At 38.2% G+C, this 20,616-nt stretch overlaps 3 protein-coding genes across 3 annotated transcripts in view; 2 read left to right on the forward strand and 1 right to left on the reverse strand.

Moving 5' to 3' along the window:
• The window catches only part of fam222ba (family with sequence similarity 222 member Ba), a 51,112-nt gene extending 44,009 nt beyond the window's left edge, over nt 1-7,103 (reverse strand). Inside the window, exon 1 of the mRNA XM_043238745.1 lies at nt 6,970-7,103. The gene's annotated coding sequence lies outside the window, so the exon portion shown is untranslated. The remainder of the gene's footprint in view (nt 1-6,969) is intronic.
• On the forward strand, nt 6,595-10,801 carry eral1 (Era-like 12S mitochondrial rRNA chaperone 1). Its single transcript, XM_043238748.1, has 11 exons — nt 6,595-6,831; nt 6,998-7,165; nt 7,318-7,445; nt 7,664-7,741; nt 7,838-7,884; nt 8,053-8,114; nt 8,316-8,428; nt 8,618-8,932; nt 9,053-9,202; nt 9,792-9,872; nt 10,038-10,801. Exons 1-11 carry the CDS (start codon nt 6,744-6,746, stop codon nt 10,158-10,160), a joined length of 1,353 nt encoding a protein of 450 aa, XP_043094683.1. The 5' UTR covers nt 6,595-6,743; the 3' UTR covers nt 10,161-10,801.
• Nucleotides 10,802-14,060: 3,259 nt separating this feature from the next.
• On the forward strand, nt 14,061-20,518 carry tbx16l (T-box transcription factor 16, like). The gene is made up of 9 exons (XM_043238895.1): nt 14,061-15,529; nt 15,764-15,929; nt 16,172-16,274; nt 17,276-17,440; nt 17,546-17,695; nt 18,031-18,101; nt 18,336-18,412; nt 18,626-18,827; nt 19,543-20,518. Exons 1-9 carry the CDS (start codon nt 15,439-15,441, stop codon nt 20,159-20,161), a joined length of 1,644 nt encoding a protein of 547 aa, XP_043094830.1. The 5' UTR covers nt 14,061-15,438; the 3' UTR covers nt 20,162-20,518.
• Nucleotides 20,519-20,616: the final 98 nt, after the last annotated feature.

Below are 20,616 nucleotides of genomic sequence, written 5' to 3' on the forward strand. Positions count from 1 at the left end.
CCTGATAGAAATAAACCAAACAAGCAGTTTCTGGTTTGCTGGAAGCGTCATGTTTAACAAGTCTAAGGAAACATTTCCCTACATAGGATTATTGCATATTCTCATTTAGTAAGTAGATTTAGCCTTTTAATACAATCCCAGATAAATTACTAACGTTAAAGTCCGTCTAATGTCAATTTGTTTCAACGTGGCACGGGAAGAGGATATTGAGTATACATTACAGTAAAGCAATGCATAGGTTATACATAAGTCCACAGAACAAAAGTAAAAGCAACGCACGTTAAAAACATTCTTAGCAGCAACACAGCTGGTTAATAGAGAAACTGCATTTTCACCATTTTGAAAAACAAAAAAATTACTAACAACACAGTGTGTTTCCCTCATCACATTTATTAGCGCAAATTTAATTGTGCATTTGAGCTCACCATAATCATAAAGCGTAGTCTCTTAATCAAATCACATTAGACCGTAAACGGATTAACCAGCCCCACACAAACAGGAATGAGTGCGCAGTCGTTCAGTAAGAAAACATTGAGGTTACTTTATCTTGTGTTATCGTTATGTTGTTTTGACAGACGCGCTGAAAACCAATCTACAATCTACCGGAATGACACCACAAGAACTGCAGTTTTGTTTCGTGATGATCGGCTGGTGTGACAAAAATCGCCCGCGGTATATAATCTGACAAAAACGACGTCAATCTTGAAAAAAGACGAAGCTTCGAAGGGAACGGAAAACTGGTGTGTACATATCTACACTTCCTATCGGCGAGAAGAGAGCCGCGCGCTTTAAATAAACCTTGACATGTACTAGGACTGGCCAAAACAATCACCCTGCGGTCGCCATTTTACCGGAAGCTTTCTTCTTCTGTTGTTGATTCCTGGTCAGAGCAAGCGAAGCGCGTTTGTCGTCACCTACCGGTCCAATGCGCTTCTACATATAAACGCCCAACAGCCCACGGCAAGTGTAAATGTGTGTTACAGAGAATGCCGAAAGTTAGAGGACAAGGAAAACAATTAAAATTATATATTTGACAGACAAGCCTAAGCTTGAAACGCACTAGCAAACACTAATTTCTCAGTCTGTTCCCTTCATCTGCCTTAAGTACAGGTCTACATTCCTGACCCCTTGCAAATGCAGCAAATTCCACTCTTCATGACCTTATGGCTTTTTTTTTTTCATTTTCATGCACTCCAAGTTAAGAATTAACCCACTATGTCCCAGTATTTAGCTGAATTCTTATATTAAACACTTCACACTTTTTTGTTGTTGTTGTTTTTTTTTGTTTCTATCTCCATGGATTATTAAAGTTAATGTCAAAAAAGGTTTATGTGAACCGACAGGTTTGCAAAAGGTAGTGCAAATCAATATTTTCTACTGACAAAAGATAGCAATAACCGACTTAAACCTGTTTTTTGAAAATACTCGTGGTGTAATACTGGTGGAGTTTTGCCCAGTCAAAAGTCACACTTCAAATTTCATATAAAATGACCTTACCTTTGTTAACAAGTGTTATATATCATGTTTTAATATTATTAAGTATTTATTAATATAATTCTTATTTGATTTTAGTTATTCAATGTTAATTCGGTTTTGTTGAATCCTTCTTTGTGCATTACCCTTCATTTCTCAAAAGCAAACAAGACGGAGATGGTGATTTTCTTTAAATATTTAAGCTCCCTAAATACCCTTCCCTTTCTATAGAGAACTCTTCAGTCCACTAAGCCATGTCACATGCCATCGAAGGAGATGAGGTATCTGCATCTCCATACTGTAATTTCCTTTATGCTAATAGTGTAAGAAAATGCTGCAAAACTATACTGCAAGGTTTAGAGTGCGTGCATGTCATGAATATTTTGAATAGCTGCTTCAAAAAAAAAAAAGTTTTGATCTCAGTGGATCTACTCAGAAGCATTGCAGTTATATTTATCATATTGATAACAGAAGGCCAAGAAATTTTCTGTATTCAACACTAACAATTTCCCTGTTACAGAAGATGGATGGCGTTAGAGCCTCTGACTCCATCCCACACAAGCCCTGTCAAAATATTTCTCCTGTCATTTCTGTTCCCACATGGCCACAATGCCTCCACACATCAAACTTTCTGCTCGCTGTATATTTTTGTATGTCCCATGCTTTCAATTGTACTTGACATCCTCCATACACGCTGCACTGTGGAAAGCGGCTCAATTACAACAGTGGAGCCCATCAGTCACTCGGCATTTATAATGCTCTAACCATCATATATTTCACATCTTATTTTCCGTATGCACGTCTTAAAACAGCTTAGCACTGGAGGAATAATAGTTTTACCTTGTCAGGAAGTCGTCCCTCAAACTGAATTAAAACACTCAGACTATCTTGTAATTCCTTTTGAAGCTGAACAGACACATTGCTTTTCATGTACCTTCCTTTAAGGTTTACGCCAGTGTCCTCAACTGTGATACTGAGAACTGAGATCCTTCAAGCAGCCACGCGATCACATTATAGTGCTGCTGCACTTATGAAATGGAATTTTCTGGAATGAATAACGACGTGCGTGTATTTAAACTGCTGGTGTGCCACCCGTCTCTACCTGACACACATCCGTCATCACAATTATCATTACCCGGGCATTGTGTGATTCATAGCAGGCAGAACTAGGTGGTGATCAAGACTAATTATTCTCATCTTTGCCATTGAGAGCCAAGAAAACGCTGGATCAGACCAGGCCATTCAAAATGCTCGGAAATCATATCAGGGTCACAAGGCTTTCTCAAAAGAAAAAGCCATTATGTGCATGGGTATAATGAAATAAAAGTCTTGAGCACGAAGCTTTCACTGTGAGGTTCCTGGAATTATGACGGTTACGCTGACTGATCCTGGACCAGTACAAATCGTCATTTTGCGCCCACAGAGCCTCAGGCAGCTGAGGGGAAGTGCTCAGCAGTCTGCTTCATCACACAATAATACAACGTTAATGACGCAGAATGGTGTCTTTCTTTGGCCCTGAAAGTCGTCAAGGCAGGATGTTTAAGGAACGGTGCTCCTAATTACGCTTTTTATTCCCAACTCTGACGTGATTGATGGTTTCAAAGGAAATGCATTATCGATCCACTTCACAGACAAGTTGTATTGATTGCGAAATCCTGATAGAGTATGACTTTTCCTCCTCTTTCTCTCTCCCGCTACCATCAGGGCTGGGAAGTATGACCTCTGGGTGCTTTTTAAAACGATCGTCCCAAAAGCGTTTTGATGAGGATGTGACAGAGGATGCCTCAGCTGCGTGGCTTTGTGTGTTGTGCTGCAATCATGTGTAATGACTGAGCGAGTCAGAGCTGCATCTCTGCCAGAGTAGCAACTAACCAGCGCGGCTCAGCCAGCTCCTGTCACACGCCTGTCGTATACTCAACATCTCCGCAGGTTTGTTATTCCTCCTTGCCTGCAGAAAGGTCGCAGTGCTGTGCTGTAACTGCGGGACATTTCTATCTGTGTGTGTGTATCTGTCTTCACTGCGAAAGACGAGGAGAGACCAAATGAAATATTTGACATGACAGCAGTTATTCGGCATCCACAGCTCCTAAACAATAATGACACATGCAGCACAAACAACCCTGGGACGAGGCTGTCATTTCATGCTGATATGAGATTCCTTATTACGATTTCTAACCCTGAGCTTTGTAAATTAGATCCTAAAGATGGAAACCTGCATCCTTTTTTTGCTTTCATAATTTTAATTAGGAAACTTAAATGAATTATTTAAATGTAACATGCCATAACGTATTAGGCCATAGCTGGATGAATATTTAGAAAGTCAAAGATATTTATTGTGTACTTAACTGTTGTTTTAAAAAAAAAAATCATGTTGGTTTAAAGCTATGAGCATAGTTATAACAGTTTAATTTAAACTATGGAAGCAAACTGCCCTCTAAGTTTTAGTTATTATCTAACAAGGATGTCTGCATGATCGCACATGAATTGATTTTATAACAGCTCAAGAAACGGAAATGTAGTATTAAGCTAATACTAAGTGCTTTACATTGTAGTCAGAGTGCTGTTTATCTCTGTGTCGACGAGAAAAAGGTTTCAACAAAGCCAAAGACCAATTTTGCGTCTCCGAGCAGCACTGTATATGTTTTTTTCTAAATGAATCTGTGTTTTTGAGAGAAAAAAAAACAAAAACAAAAATGATTTGCATCAATTATTTAGCGGCCTACTCATAAATGCATTCACTGACTGTTTCTCAGCGAATGTTTCTGACGAATTAGCTGTTTTGAATCAATCTTTTAAATGAATGCGATAGACCACTCATTTACAAGAGCCTTTACTGCCACCTAATGGTGCCTTTATTTATTTAGAAATCTCAGCCTTAAACCAACCAATGGGCTTTCTTAAAAACACACTATGAAAAATGTGGTAATTATTATGTAATAATAAATTACAATATTACACACCCCTAAAATAAGCATCATCTTTGAAAAAAAAAAAGTTTTCCTAAATTTTGGTAACAGAAAAGTGTTAGGGTTTAACAAAAAGATAATTCGGCAGTTCTAGACTTGTGAGTCTGTGGGTGGTTTGCGCCAAAAAGAATTAAATTAAGTTTAAGAGCTAACTGGTTATAACACTGGGTTTTATTTCGAGTTGTGTTGCAACACTTAATGTTAAACTTAGATGGGATTAGAATTGTAGCCTGCGATTAAAAGCTCCATCTTCGATTAATTTTCTCCGCCATGATGGATTCGTCGTGTAATTAAACAGCAATAATATTACTATTCCTTCTCCACTGTTTCTGACATAACTTGCTTTTGTTTGTCTATAAAGGAAATAAACCGCTGCTCGTGACAGCGGCGCGCTGTTCGGTTGATCGTAGCAGACGCAGATTCGCTACGACCTTCACAATCTGCCTGCTCAGTGCGCTTTCATTTTAATTTATAATAAACAGTTCCCTGAGACCTGACGACACAGCCGCCGTTTCTCTTTTTGTTCAGTTATCCAAATACTGAAAACTGAAAAAAAGGTGCACTTTATTTTATTTAAACCCCTCACCTGTGAATTTAAAGTTAACCCTTAATTGAGATTTAAATCTGAGTTTAAAGTTATGGAGCAACAGAATTAAAGTTAATCTATCTTAAATATAAAATAAATGCACGAGCAAAATGATGGTTTAAATGTAAATCTGCTTATTTTTTAAACAAAGATTTAAAGTTTGGTGCAACAGAATTATAAGATAAACCTTGATTTAATCTATATTTAAGCTTAATCCTTGTTGGTGCAACCCACCCTATAATATATGTAGTATACTGCATGTGTCAAAAGTTACAGTCTGCGTCATAGCACTAGGCTTCAATGGCTGGCAAAGAAGCGAAAGCACATCAATGTCTACACGGACCTAGTTCTAAAGTCGAAAAATATTTTGTGGTGGCATGAGACCACACAATTACAGATGATGGGTGTGTTGTGAACATAACGCTGGCCGCATCTCAAAAATAAAAATCTACAGTGAAATATGATGGGGTGGCATCATGATGTCTGCTTTTACTTGAGCAAGGACTGGACATCTTGTTAGAACAGATGGAAGAATACAGAGCGATAAACACAGCCCAATACCGCAACAGTGTCTGTGTGCTAAAAAAGTTTGTGAGAAAGTTCATCTAGCGTTCATGGTTGTGGCTGAAGAACAAAAGATCCCAGTTAGCCTAGTTATCTCATACAGAAATAATAATAGTAACAATTACTGACAAAGATCTTTAGAAGTTCTGTAAAACGTGTCTCCACAACATTCGTTTTTAATTACGTGTAACTAATTAGTGCCTTAAAATACAGAATATGTCTCAACATTAGATTAGCAATTATCTCCATGAATTCTGATATGTAGTTATAAATGGCCCCCTGTTCTCAAATGAGGGCGGTATGGGAGGGATGTGCTATTTCTCCTCGTCTGCGGGGTAAACTAAAGGAAGACTGAACCCGTGTGAGGTGAGATCTTGTTTAAGTGAATGGTGAACGCACTGTATTGTACCTGTGTCTATTCCTGAACTATATATGGCTTTTTCTTGCAAAAAAAACAAAACAATCTGCTTCAGTCAAAGTCCTCATTTTCTTTGCTTGTTGAGTGTGTTAGGTTTTCACTAAGCCGATATGCCAGCAGATTGTGAGCCACCTGATATTCTTTCTTCTCCCCAGTGGAAGCGTTTTTTTTTTTTCGCTCCGTGCTGCTCCTGGTGGACTAGTTTTTGATGGGAGACACATCTGTTCCCTCTGATTTTACCTGAGCAGATGAAAACAACATCTCATCGCCTCTGATTAGGGAACATATTCTCAGCTTTCTAGTCCTCAAAGGCTCCTTTTACCACAAACCTTATTTTCAACCAGAAGGCCTGTATGTTTCATGCTAGAATCTCACTCCTGTAAGTAAAGTAAATATATCCAAAGGGCATCCTATACTATAACGTTTCCTCTTGTACTAGCGGAAATGATAACAACGGTTCGTGGTTCTAATTGTCAAACGCCGAGGCTGTCTATATATTTAAGTATCAATAAATGAATACAGGCAGTTTATTTACGGCGGTTTCTTGGAGGCGCCTGAGCAGCAGATGGCAGTAGTGTGTAATATTCGTCTGTTCGGTTCACTCGCTTTAGCAACATGTCTGCGCTCCGGGCACACGTGTAAACAAACATGGAGAGGAGAATAACCTTGCGCGAGGGTTAACTCGAGTGAAACTTTTTGCAGTTATCCACTCGTGTAGTGAAAACGGGTTTCAGCAATGACCTCGAGGCTGTTCGAGACGCTTCTACGCAGATCTCTGCGAATTTCAACCATCCGCAAACTGACCCCAGAGCGCGCGCCGTCAGGTGATCTATAGATCTGTTTCCACGTCTCACTTTCCTTCTTGTACCTCTTAATGCTATGCTAGACGACACGTTTCCATTCGTCTTATTCGCCACTAGGAATAAAACAAACTCATATAAAAACAGCACACGTTATTTTACCTGTCGCTTGCCCTCTGCTTGTTCACAGGTTGCTCGGTTTTTGGTCCACAGGCAGTAAGAAAATGTCTCTTTCACTGCAGTCCGCCTAGTCTGGTGTCTCCGAGAGCTTTTTTGGACAGACTGCAGAAGGGAAGAGAGGTTTTGTCCGACGAGGGCCTCTGTCTTCATCAGCCTGTCTCTGTTCCATCAGACAGCGGTAATAATATAACCAGCAGCCCTCTCTAGCCTTCAAGACTGATGTTTTACAGACGAAAACAGTTCTTGTTATTTTCTTGAGGATATTTATGATATTATAGCCTATTCGTTTAACCAGCTGTGTGTGTGTTAATGAATGTTTACTGTTCTCAGGTCATCAAATTTCCTTATTAGTAAAGGATCCTGATCAACCTGAAAATGCCAAAGTTCTTAACGTGGCAATCGTGGGTGCGCCTAATGCAGGGAAATCAACATTGACCAATCAGCTTCTCGGCCGAAAGGTGACTTTATATTAATATAATTCTTTACTCACCTAGAAATGGTATTTCTGCTATTCACTCGGCCTGTAAATATCAGGCTGCGTATAAAGTTACAGTGTTGTACCAACATGTTTAAATGTAAAAATGACAGAACGACAGAATTAAAATGTTTGTGTGAACGGTCCCTATGAGAATTTGCGGGTTGTAACTTTAAATATTAATTCACAATTTTTATATAGTTGTTTGCCGTTTCGGAGAAAGTGCACACAACAAGATCACGTGCTGTTGGTGTCCTGACAGAGAATGACACACAAATTGTAAGCATCTCTTCTATCACGTGTGTAATGGTCTAGTCTTTTTATGGAATGTCCTATGTTTGAATGACATTTTCTCGCCCCTTTTTTTCTTATCAGATACTGTTGGATACCCCTGGTCTCACCACAAATGTAAAGGCTAAAAGGTGAGTTTCTTACAACAACAGGTTGCAACTCTACGTAAACCATTTGTAGGTTTCTTTCCCAGAAAAAGTGTAAAAACTTTGCCTCTGTGGCAACCTAGCTTACACCATTATTGTGGTAACATTTATTGTACTCAAACTAAACTTGGTTTTCTTATACTTGTTTGACAGACACCACCTGGAGGAATCGCTGGTGGTGGATCCTTTTAAGTCAATAAAAGAAGCAGATCTAGGTAAAAAAAAAAAATTTAGTTGTTCTTCTCTTATTATTTCTTATTCAATTCACCATTGGCATAGTGTGTGTGTGTGATTAGAACTAACCATGAAAATGTATGAGAGGTATATATCAACTTATAATAGTCTTTGAATGAAGTCTTGGACAAGTGAGAGTCTTGGAGGCTGAGAACCACTGTATCATGTCTGTGTTTTTGCAGTGGTGGTGCTAGTCGACGTGTCTGATAAATGGACCCGCAGTAAGCTGGACTATGAGCTGCTGAAGTGTCTGGCCCTGAATCCAGATGTCCCTGCCATCCTTGTCCTCAATAAGGTATTAGCTGTGTCATTGTGTATTGATCTGTCCCAGTCTGACCATAGGATTAGTTTGTGGAGAAAATTGCCATGGTTTTTTTTCTGCATATCCCATCTTTCATCTCACAAAGAGAGGGGGATGTTTCGCTGGTAGCATTAACATCGAAATTAATTTACACTTTAAAAAAAATACACTCTTTACACATAGGTAGATCTACTGAAGAACAAAACACTTTTGCTAGACCTCACAGCACAACTAACAGAAGGGTTTGTGAACGGAAAGAAGATCAGGATCCGTGGTGCAGCGAAACCATGTGTGAAATCGGCAACCAAAACCCAGAGCACACGTGCTGAAGAACCTCAGTCAGAGAGCCTGAAGGAAGGGGCTCCTCAGAAGAGACAGGACAAAGACGGGCTGAGCCAAGAAGACTTGAAGGCCCTGGAGAGCCGCAACGGGTGGCCCCTCTTTAAAGATGTATTCATGTTAAGCTCTATTAACAGAGAAGATGTGGAAACATTAAAGGTTAGAGACGTATTTGAGTTTGCACGAAAGAGACGCTTGCATTAAAGCAAACTTGATTTTGAAATCTCCAGCCTTGTGCTAATTATCCTTAATTTGTCTGCCTTTGAACCCGTGCGATAGATGTACCTATTTCAGGGAGCAAAGCCTGGCCAGTGGCAGTATCACAGCGAAGTGCTGACTGATCAGGGTCCTGAGGAGATGTGCGTCAACACTGTCAGAGAGAAACTTCTACAGTATCTCCCGAAGGAGGTGCCGTACAGTATGAAACAGGTGGACCATTATTTATGCACACTTAGGAGGTTTTGAACTATGCTATTATTGAGAATTTTATTTTTAAAGTATTAAATTATTAAGCAAGGATTCGGTAAACTGATCAGTAGTGACAGTGAAGACATTCACATTATTACAAATGAAGAAATTTAATTAATTGACATCTGGTATACAGTTCTCAATATTAACATTAAAAAGTAATGTTTTTTTAGCACCAAATAAGCATATTAGAATGAGTTCTGAAGGACTTTGTGACTGAAGGCTTGAGTAATGGCTGCAGAAATATTCAGCTTTGCCATCAGGGGAATAAATTGCGTTTTAAGTTGAGTTATTTGAATATTTAAAAATGTAATAAATGTAGTCAAGTAAATATAGCCACATTCACTAATTTCTTGTTTAAAAGCTGTTTCCCAGCTTATTATGGACTGTTTTTCATCATCTGAACTGCAGCTTTTTATGATTCTCATTCAGTTAATTGGGGATTTTTTTCTCAAAACCTAATCATACATCTGCAGTTCTTTTGTGTATTGTGACCTTTTTGTATTATTCATGTTTTCTGAAATGTTACTGTTTTTTTTTTATCCTGCAGGAAATCGACATCTGGAAGGAGTCTGAGGATGGGGTTCTCGAGATATCCATCAAACTATATGTACAGAAAGATACTCATATGGTGAGAGGCTGGTGATCTATGCTGATGTTTTAATCATCAGGTGACTTTAGTGTTATGCTAGACATGAGGAATCGTTTTTACAACAAAACAGCTTTTTCACCACCTGAAGAAACCGTATCATTAATATATTTCACTGTGTATTGAAACCTTTGTTCTTTCTTGCAGAAAATGGTTATTGGCTCTGGAGGTCATTTGATTACCAAAATAACCCAGGAAGTTGAAAGTGACCTAATGAACATTTTCTTGCGTGAAGTGCGTTTAAAAATCTCTGCAAAGTTGAAGAAGTGAGTTAAACTGTTGGAATGATGAAGGTCAGAGCCTGGCCCATACAGAGGCATGTGGAAACCTGAAAAGAGTTACGTAAGAGTGAAGAAATGGACATGAACTCAAAATATTATGGGTTCTACCTTCAGAACCCGATAGATCCCCCTCTTTCCTGTAAAATGAAATGTAAGTACATCACAGACACATTACATAGGTTTCAATGAGTCTATGATGGATTATATCTCACAAACCTGTGCGACCTACATATATTGCTGCTTTTGAGTTATAAAAATGTTTGTATAATAATAAATTCTGCATATATAGATGTACTTGTTTGTTCTGAGGCTAAGGTTTATTTTCACTCTTTTACTAGTAGGGAGGGTGTACTAGAGGTTATCTGTGGTGCAGTCGTGCTGTTTAACTGAATGTCTTGCATAATAACATCACACTGGCCTAAAATCACGCCTTACATGTAGGCTGGGCCATAAGAAGACTCAGTGGTCTGTGCAGTTGGGGTGGTGGCAGGTTGCCAGGGTGGAGCCGGGCCTCCTCAACTGTGGCTGTACACGAGATTAACTGCAGCTTTTCGAATTATAGACTGTTTTATTTATTATTTGTAGCTATGTCTGTAACTCTGCTTTTAATAAATATGATCAATAATTCAACAGTTGAGTAAATTATTGCATCAGTTTTAGTCAGTGGTTAATGTTTTGAGTAAAAAAAAACTATTAAATTGAATCAACCATTAAAATGTGTGGGGTCAATAAAATTGTAAATGTTTTGAAAGAAGCCACTTATTTTCACCAACACTGGGGGAAAAAGGTACTGTTTTTGTTAGGAAGTGTTTGCAATCAATTTAATTTAGCCTTATTAAATGGAAAAAAATAGAACGTTAGTCAACTATATTTGTTTATTTATAAACAATAGATTGCAACCAGTTGCCTAAGTAATCTAATAAATTCAATTTAATCTGATACAAAAAAATAATGAAAATAATAAAAATATTAAAGTCTTATATTTTAATAATTTATTATTAGTATCATTTCAGAAATGTAATTTATTCCAGTGATTAAAAAAAAATGAATTTTCATCAGCCTTAGTTTTAAGTGTTACATTATCCCACAGAAATAATTCAAAAATTGCTGATTTGGTCTCAAAAAAAATGTATTACTATAAATGTAAATTTTTGTGGAAGGCATGAAACATTTTTATCAAGATTCTTTGATGAATAGAAGTACAAAAGAGTAAGATTAATTTGAAAAACATTTAAAATTCTAGAGAAAAACTTACGCTGACTTGATTCTTTTTGTAAAAACTAATTCTTTAAAGCAATGCAAACACTCTTACACTTTTTTTTCCACTCCATAAAAATGTGGAAAAAGCCATTTAAAGTCCCACTGCCTAGGCCCTAGAGGGTAAGATAACCTTTCGAATGGAAAGTGCCGTTAACCTGCTGCTAAAGTGAGTTTCAAAATGGTGAAAAGATGTGCTTATTTCCCTATTTGGAGAAGAACTCCATGTGGAATTATATCCTTACCTCTAGCTCTACTAAAGCTAATGCCCCCGGTTCTTTCTCTATATCCTAATACGGACTATTAACTTTATCCCATTGGCTGCATCAGTTAATTGTATGTTCATTAAACTTAATTCAAAGATTAATTTTCATCACGTCTTGGAAGCACAAGAAAGCATTTTACCAACCGCATATGCTATGTCTTTTCTGTAAAAGTAATGAAACAAGCAATTTCAATTCAGTGATATTTTTTTTATTTAAATGATAGACAGTGACAGTCTCATTAAAACACACAGGCTATAAAGTTAGAATTTTAAATCTTCTTAATGTTGTCCTTTCCGGGGTTTTTGTCCATTCCTTCCCTCATCTGATTTTGACCTCTTTATCCGTTGCTCTGAAGTTCCATCATATCCAGAAGATTTTTGAGAGAAGGCAACAGAACCCTTACCATTACTAAACTCAGTAATGGTAACGGTTTCACCGCCACTCTCTTGTCTCAATGTTTTGCGGGGTCCACCGGAAACAGTTGGAAGCGTATTGACCCCCTTGATAGTACATCATCTATACTGTAGTGTCTCAATAATGAACTTACAGTATACGATGATATCCTGTCTAGAGGGCACGATTTATGAAACACCTTCACTTTGGAAATCCGATGAACGTTTGCATCTTCTACTTTTAACATTTTCTAAAACCTACTTTTAAAGAACTAAAATAATATTTGACTTGTCCGTGTTTCAAAGAATTTTCCAGATCTGTGGCGTCATTATCAATTGAGTTTCCGAAAGGTTTTCCTCTAGAAATGATCGCACCTGTGGAAGATCCCTCACATGGGACTTTTCGTCTAAAAGGAAGAGCAGCTGCCGTCCTGTAGTTCATAGTCACCGGCCGACACTCACCTTTAGATCTGTGTCCTCAGTACTCCTGCAGGAAGTGTTGAAAAACGGCGTAATTGCCTTCATCTGTCACCTTAACCCGTCTTCCCACTTTTGTTTTCACAAGTCTGTCGTCTCCATGCCGTTAAGCGATCGTAAACGTTGCTCCCTTGCTTGTGAGTTTTAAGGCTCGCTGCTCATTTGCATATGACGACACGAAGGCTGTTCCATCCTTATCATGTCTCTACCCTTCGGTCTGCTGACCAATCAGAACCGTTCCCTATATCAGACCCCGAACAGTTACTCAGCGCCAGGTCTCGCTCTCACGCGACTGAGCCCACACCCAAACTCCCCCAGCCTTGGATTAAACTTGAAATGCTACCAAAAAAATGGTGAAATGCTCCAAAGCATGTTTTAATGCGTATCATATTAGTTTCTTCAGCTTTTATCTATAGCCAAAAGTACATATTACAATAAAATTCCAAAAAAAACACCTGCGTAATGCCACAGGAGACAAGTGTTTTGCTAAATGACAATGTTTTATTCGATTTCTACACAAGATTTAAATCAGTAAAATGGATTTCATGACAATTATGATGCCATTGCATCCACAGATGCCAAATTCAGGGATTATGGTGGCCAGCTGTTAATTGACTACCGATGAAATCACCTCTGGGTGTCTGTTCTCGTACCGTTGTGTGAGCTGGGACAAATTAACTTGATTCTACATCTGTAGTTGTCCTCAGCATCTGGATGTTAAAGGTCTATTGGCTAACATGGGAGTAGCCCCCCGCGGTTACTCTGGAGGCAGACTCCCGGTTAGGGTGGGGTTGGGGGGTGTTTGCGACTGCTCGGGCCGCGTTAGCTGATAAAAACAAGATTGTGGCCTATCGGCACGCAGCAAGCCTCCGACACCTTATCTGCCACCCAAATAAATGGCCATTTCTGTTTATTTGTGGTGATTTTGCAGAAAAGAGATCACCGCGGTCAGACGCGAAGGGAACTGGAAACTGCCCTTATGAAGCAAGTTCTCACCTGATCTAACTGATTTGGGATCATTTAAACTTAATGGTTGTTAAGTGCTGGCATAAAGTGTGCAGAGTCAGTTCTTGGAGAACAGTCCTGCTATATCAGCGTGTTTTCCTTTAGCAAAGCACTTATCAAGTTGCTCAGCTGTTTACTTTTCAAGTTGTTTACTGTAAATGGCCTTAAATGAAAAGCACTAAATGATGAAGACAGTTCAGGGGAGATACTTGATCAGGATCTTATAAGCTCCTTGGTTTACAAAGAGACTGAGCAGAGACATAATGTTACATAACGTATAAAACTGATACTTCTGGTATATAAAATATGTGCAGTTTTAGTGTTAATTTATCGTGATCCTTGCATTGCAGATCAAATTAAAATATGAACAGGACACTTTTTGTAATTTCTATTAATTTTTAATTTATATAGTTTTAAAGAGACGTGTACATTTTCATTTTCTTGTATTTAAATATCTGAACATTGCTACTGGGCAGTGTTGGGAAGGTTACTTTGTAAATTTAATAGGTTACAGATTACAAATTACATTAATAAGTGTATCTTTTTCTATTTCTTTATTAAAGTAATTTATCTGATTACATTTAACTACCTTTTGATAGCTTTTCTAATGTTTTTTAACTGTTAATCATTTTGAAAAATTTTAAGCAGGCAGGGTTAACTTTATATTAATATTCAGCACTTATTACTGTCAAGACTTTCAAAATTCTTTTTCACTTGAATTACTGTTATAATACTTTAATTGTGAAATGCAACCACCACAAATTCAAGACTCGCTCATATTTGCTTCGAGATCATAAAGTAATTGAAATGTAACTGATACAGATTACAGTTCAATTTTTTCTGTAATTTAATTATGTAATACATTAACTGGTTACTTACTCCTCAACAACGCTGGTGGGACAATAAAACATAACTTAAACATGACTGAAGACCCGTGTACTAGACGTGCTGATTCTTTGGTTCTCATAGGAAAATAACTTCTCTAGGAAATAATTTAGAATTTGTTGTTGGCTACTTTCATGTTAAACATTACTGCCTTGATTTAAATAGTTTAGACAAAAAACAGTTGTATATTAAATGTGCGCACACATTAAAATGTCTGAAAAGTGTCAAATGTGAGCCAGTCGTTTTAATAGTTATTCATATGATTGCAAACTCCAAAGTTTTCCGTATGCAGGGGCTCAAGTTGATCACATGGGTTTGTTGCACTGATCAACAGAAAGCTACTGCGTTTGACTTTTTTTTTTGCTAACAAAATTTCTCTGTCTGAAAGTCTATTTCTTGAAAAACTCAGGTGTTTGTGAAGATAGGTAGAAGTCTTTAACTGCTTCAAACATCTCCAAAACCCAAATAAAACTACACTTACTGCTGTCCAGGATTTTTCTGTTTAGGTCTAATTCAGAGGGTGTTACGATAGAGAAAGTTATTTAGCAGATTTTAATATTCAAGATTAGAAATGATCTGCTGAAATTTGACAGTTTGGCCAGTAGCTAATAAATAGTGACTTCCTGCAGTAATGAGGGGACAAACTGTTGGGGTGATTAACACCTATATGTGTGTGTGTGTCTGTATGGGTTTGGAGGAAGTGTTAGGGAACCCTTGGCCTCTAAAGTCAGATGCACCCCCCTTTCCCCAGATCCAGAGCTTGTTGTTTCTACACACCTTTGTGGGCAAGCTGGAGCACAAACTGGGAACTGCGGGAGACAAAGAGGCAGATCAAAGACGAGACTGATGTTTTGACAGAAGTGCACATACACACCTCTGTCCTCTTTGAAGTTATGGAAAGGTAGCATCCTATGGATAGTCCTAGCAAGTCACTGGCTTCCTACAAACCCCTGGACAAGTCACTTTAGTTTGTTACTCCGGTCTCATGGTCATGTATCTCCCGGAGGAACGGCCTGTGCTGGACCTACCTTACCAGATGAATTATTTGGCTAATAACTATGGATATTATCCACAAGGTAGAAAAGTTTTTTTTTTTACATTTCTCGCATTGTTTGAGTTTTAAATTTAATTTAATGTTTTTTTTTTTTACTATTTATTGATTACTGTGATTACTGTGAGTGAGAGCTCTTAAACTGACTAAAGTGAGTGTTCTTTAATACTAAACAATTGCCATTGCCATTCTCTGGAGCCAGTGTTTTTTATATCAATTAGTGTGAATGAAAATCTGAAATTATTCTGTAATCGGTCAGACTGTAAGGATCCCATTTTCCGCACTCAACATGGCCTCAACAGCAGGATGAACAGTCCTGAAGCTGAACTGACCTCGCTGCCAGTTCATGTGTCCCTGCAAGATCGAGAGCTTTGGGACAAATTCAGCAGTATTGGCACAGAGATGCTAATTACTAAGTCTGGAAGGTATGTTCCTATAGTGCTTTAAAACGTTAGAAATATATACATGTATATATATGCGTGTTGGAAGTTTCCATTATTATTTTAGGACAATGAATCCTTGTTAAGCGCATTCAGTGTACTATTCATTTAGCTGAAGAGTTCATAATCTCGAAAGGGTTACAAATCTGAATGGACATCCTGGAAGACACTGTCTAATATGTGATGACTGATTGTTATGATGGGTTTCCGGTGTACATTCATTTCAGGCGGATGTTTCCCAGCTGCAAAGTAACAGTGACAGGACTGAATCCAAAAGTCAAGTATGTGGTGATAATGGACATGGTGCCGTTTGATAACCACAAGTACAAGGTACCTCCCCTCCACCCCTCCCTTATGGCACACGCACACACAACTCACTTCAACCCCCTCCAACCTGCCTCACACACACACACACACACACACACACACACACACACACACACACACACACACACACACATACGTACACTAGATGAGTGAAAAAGTTAAGGGTCAAAAAATGACTAATTATTCTTTTAATCAGTTCATCAATAATGATGGCAAAATCTTTATAAAAGATTTATATTTCAAATAAATGTTAATAAATGCAAGAAAAAGATTTTAATGTGTTTTGATGACAACATTAATTATATTTTTTGAATGAACAAGTAACAGTAAAGACAGGAGTGAAGATATGTATTTATATTATTTTTCTTATCAAATAATGCAAATAATGTATAAAATAATATAGAGACAGTTTTTAATAGTACACTACAATAGTAATTTAACTACATTATTTAACTTGCATGCTTATACATTATAATATGACACTCTCCCCGGTTTTCTCCCTGTATAGTTTACCCATAAATAAAAATTCTGTCATCATTTATTTGCTCTCAGGTTATTTCAAATCTGTATAAGTTGTTTTTTTCTCTGTTGAGCACAAAAGATGATGTTTTTAAAGAATATGAGTAACCAAACCATTGTTGGTCCCCATTGACTTCCAAAGTATGAAAGAAATGATGTAAAAGTCAATGAGCACATTTTTTCTTCTTTTCTTCCCACAAAGTATTTTTAAAATACATGTTGTATTCAAGAGAAGAAATATGCTTATGCAGGGTTGAAACAACTTAAGGGTAAGTAAATGATGTCAGGGTTTTAATATAGATTTTTCAACTAATACACATCATACTTGGGTGTAGGTCTGTTATAATGCTGTAAACCTGATAGATATGTTAATACTTTTGGAGCTTAAAAAATACCACAAATACCTAATAATAAACTTGCTTGAATGAGTAGTGATACATTGTTGTAGTCTTCACGACTATTCATATGCTCTTATATTGTTACAGTGGAATAAGGATCGCTGGGAAGTGAACGGTTCGACTGATCCACACCTGCCCAATCGGTTCTTCATCCATCCAGACTCTCCTGCACCCGGAGAGAAATGGATGCAGTATCCAATCTCCTTTCACAAGCTCAAACTGACCAACAACACCCTTAATTCTAATGGCCTGGTAAGATGTTAGACATACCAAATACCATTAGAAAGATTTCTAGATGTTTTTGGGATCCCTTTTTTTTTTACAATTGATGTTTCTATTTCTCTCAATGTTCATCAGGTGGTTCTCCACTCCATGCACAAATACCAGCCCCGTCTGCACATAGTCCAGTCTCCAGACCCCTGTAATCCTCACAATCCTGGCGGATATCTGCGCTTCACCTTCCCTGAGGCTGCTTTTACAGCTGTCACAGCCTACCAGAACCAAGAGGTGAGGACAGACATTTCACATTAGATGAGGATCTGTATGGAGATATAGGACTTTCAAAGCTGATACTTTCCATTAGAGTTGCACTGCCATCTAGTGGGTCAAATTCATGAGCATAAAATGTCCAATTAAATGTCTATGGTAGTAGAATCTAGTATCCAGTACGCTGCGAAAAACCCGGTATTCATCGCAAAATTTCAGAAAAACATTTAAGTAAACGTTGATTTTTGGAGACTTCAATATGTCTGATTTTCTCTTTTGATTTATGTTTTATTCATGTATTTTGCATGATTTATGCTCTTTTTTACTGATGGGACTGTTTTTCTTCCTCAACACAGATCACAAAACTCAAGATTGACAACAACCCCTTTGCTAAAGGCTTTCGTGACAACGGACTGAATAGAAAAAGGTGCGAGACACTTCATTAGAAATAATTAATTAGGACAGTTCAGTGAAAGAGGATTATTAGGTCGGGTCACCACAAAAAGAAACGATGGAGAGCTGTTTTCATCATTTTTATTTTATTCATCACTCCTAATGGCAAATCAAACTATATTCAATAGAATTTACAATTAACTTCCTACCTTCATAATATATTCTAATATTTTCAGACAATATAACCTTTATAATTTCTCTTCCTTAGGTTTAGAGACAAAGAAAGCCAAGAGACCCAGGATTCAATTGGACAAGCCAAACAGCGTTTGACACCAAATGAGCATGGTAGGATTTCCTGAGAGAATAAAAATACTAATATTCAATTTAGCTTTACATCTGTGTCTGTTCTTGTTTCTGTTGCTATGACTTGGTGCCCAGCAGAGGGCAGCAGCAGGAGACTCAATCACCAGGGTCACCTTGATGTGCCCTACATTTTATTTATCAAGTAGAATTTCATTCCCATTGGACAGACAGCATTTTTCTTTCATCCACAAACAGTAGGACAGCCAAAGAAAGACGAAGTGGATGTGACTGTATCCAGCTCTGTTGACTGCAGCAGACGCCTGAATTCTTCAGAAGTGGCTTCCTCTGTCACTCCCAACCCTTTCATATCAGCCTTCATAAACCCCAGTACTGCTGGAGAACCTTCACCCCATCAGACCCACACCATTCTCAGCCTCGGTAACAGACACCTGAACAGGTGAGTTTGGCTCTGATTCTGCCTGGAAGGTGCTTCACAATGTACTCAAACCATGTGCTCCAGTACTGCTGGAAAACACTCTTTCTTCCTCTAGACTTATGTATTACATTTGATCTTAGAGATTCAGGGATACACGTTTATCCGGGCTGAAAAAAAAGGAGAATAAAATGACAATTCAGAATTTCTTTGCTTTCAAATGAGCTTTAATTTAGTCTTAAAACCTAGTTTGAAAGCAAAGATAGTGTCACATTTGCATCCTAATTTAAATTTTAAATTAAATTAGGATGCAAATTAAATTTATTCTCAGTTAATTATTTGTAGACAAATAGATGCGCACCTGTAAACAGCTTAAGTTTTGTTTTTGATAATTTAACACAGCATTGACCTACTAAAAATACTACTGCTATTATCAAAAAATATAACTTTTTAACCAAATTTTTTACATAAATATATGAAACAAATGTATTATTATATTGTATGGTAAAATAAAACATATTTACTCATTTTTTTTATATAATGAGTGAAATTAAAATTATGAATTAAAAATTGTTTTGTAATGTTAAACCATACAATTTACTTTGGATTTGTAACTTCACTGAAAAGTGACGCGTTTGTATCTCTCAAGCTTAAAATTATTCTCAGTTTATCGCTTTCTAGGCTAAATAAAGAATCGATAATTTTTGTCTTCCAAAATAACTGTGAATTCTTTTCCAAGTCCCAGAGAAGCCAGACCCTCCAGCTTCCATAGTCTGTGTGCAGCTTTGCCCGTGGCCCAGAGCTCCTGCGTCCAGTCCTCCACAGGAGACGTCAACCTCAGCAGACTGCCTTCTCAGATCAGCAGCCCTCTAAACCCTCAGCAGCACCATCACAGCAGCCCAGCCTCTCAAACCCCGGGCCGATCCATCCTCCAGCTCCAGCCTTATTTTCAGCCCCCTCCGCATCCCTCACGACAGTGTCCCGACATGGAGCTCCCCCTTCCTCTGCCTCCCAAACTGAGCCGGATGCAACTCCCTGAAAGTGCTCTGAGGAACCTGGAGATGAATCCAGTCTCTGACTGTATTAATCCGAGGCCCCTCACCAACATCCTCAACAGGATCCATTTTCGATCTTTAGCCTCTGGACCATCGGTGAAGGTCCTGCAAAATCCCCCCCAAGGGGAGCAGTACCTCCGCGGCGCAGACAGAGAGCTGCGTCCGCAGATCTATCCGGCGGTTCAGGAGTACATCGATCAGCAGTTCGTGCTGAGCAGCCAGACTGAACACAGATCGCAGATGGACTACATCAGCGCCAGACCGCTAACTGAATATTACTGCGAACAGCAGACTGGGAAATGAAGTTCATCAGTCATCATCGAATTATCCCTCACTTTGCTCATTTCCAGCAGAGCCTGAGCTGCTCTGCGTTAGTAGTTTACAAAGCAGAATCAAGTCAGGCACCGAGGGCTTCCCAACAAAAGAATGTAAATATTATTTTCAGTGGGACATGATGTTGTTAGCTGTCACTGACGTCCATATTTATGTTTAGTCTGTTGCCGTCTGTCTGAACTTTAAACTGCTGAACATCTCAACACGAAACCATTCAGAGTTGTAGCTGACTTCAAGCAATTCTGCAGACTACACTTTTGCCGGTTCCATCCATTTTTTTTCATTTTCTACATTAAACCTAAATACATAGTTCTGGGTTAAGTTTGACATTTTTCTTGTAAGTTTCGCATTTTTTAAAAGTCGTCACAAATGTCTACTTTCTTAGCAAACCGCACTGCTCTGCATCATTCAGTCTAGTGTTGAAC

The sequence above is a fragment of the Puntigrus tetrazona genome, chromosome 5 (genome assembly GCF_018831695.1).
Source record: "Puntigrus tetrazona isolate hp1 chromosome 5, ASM1883169v1, whole genome shotgun sequence".
Taxonomy (NCBI): Eukaryota; Metazoa; Chordata; class Actinopteri; order Cypriniformes; family Cyprinidae; genus Puntigrus; species Puntigrus tetrazona.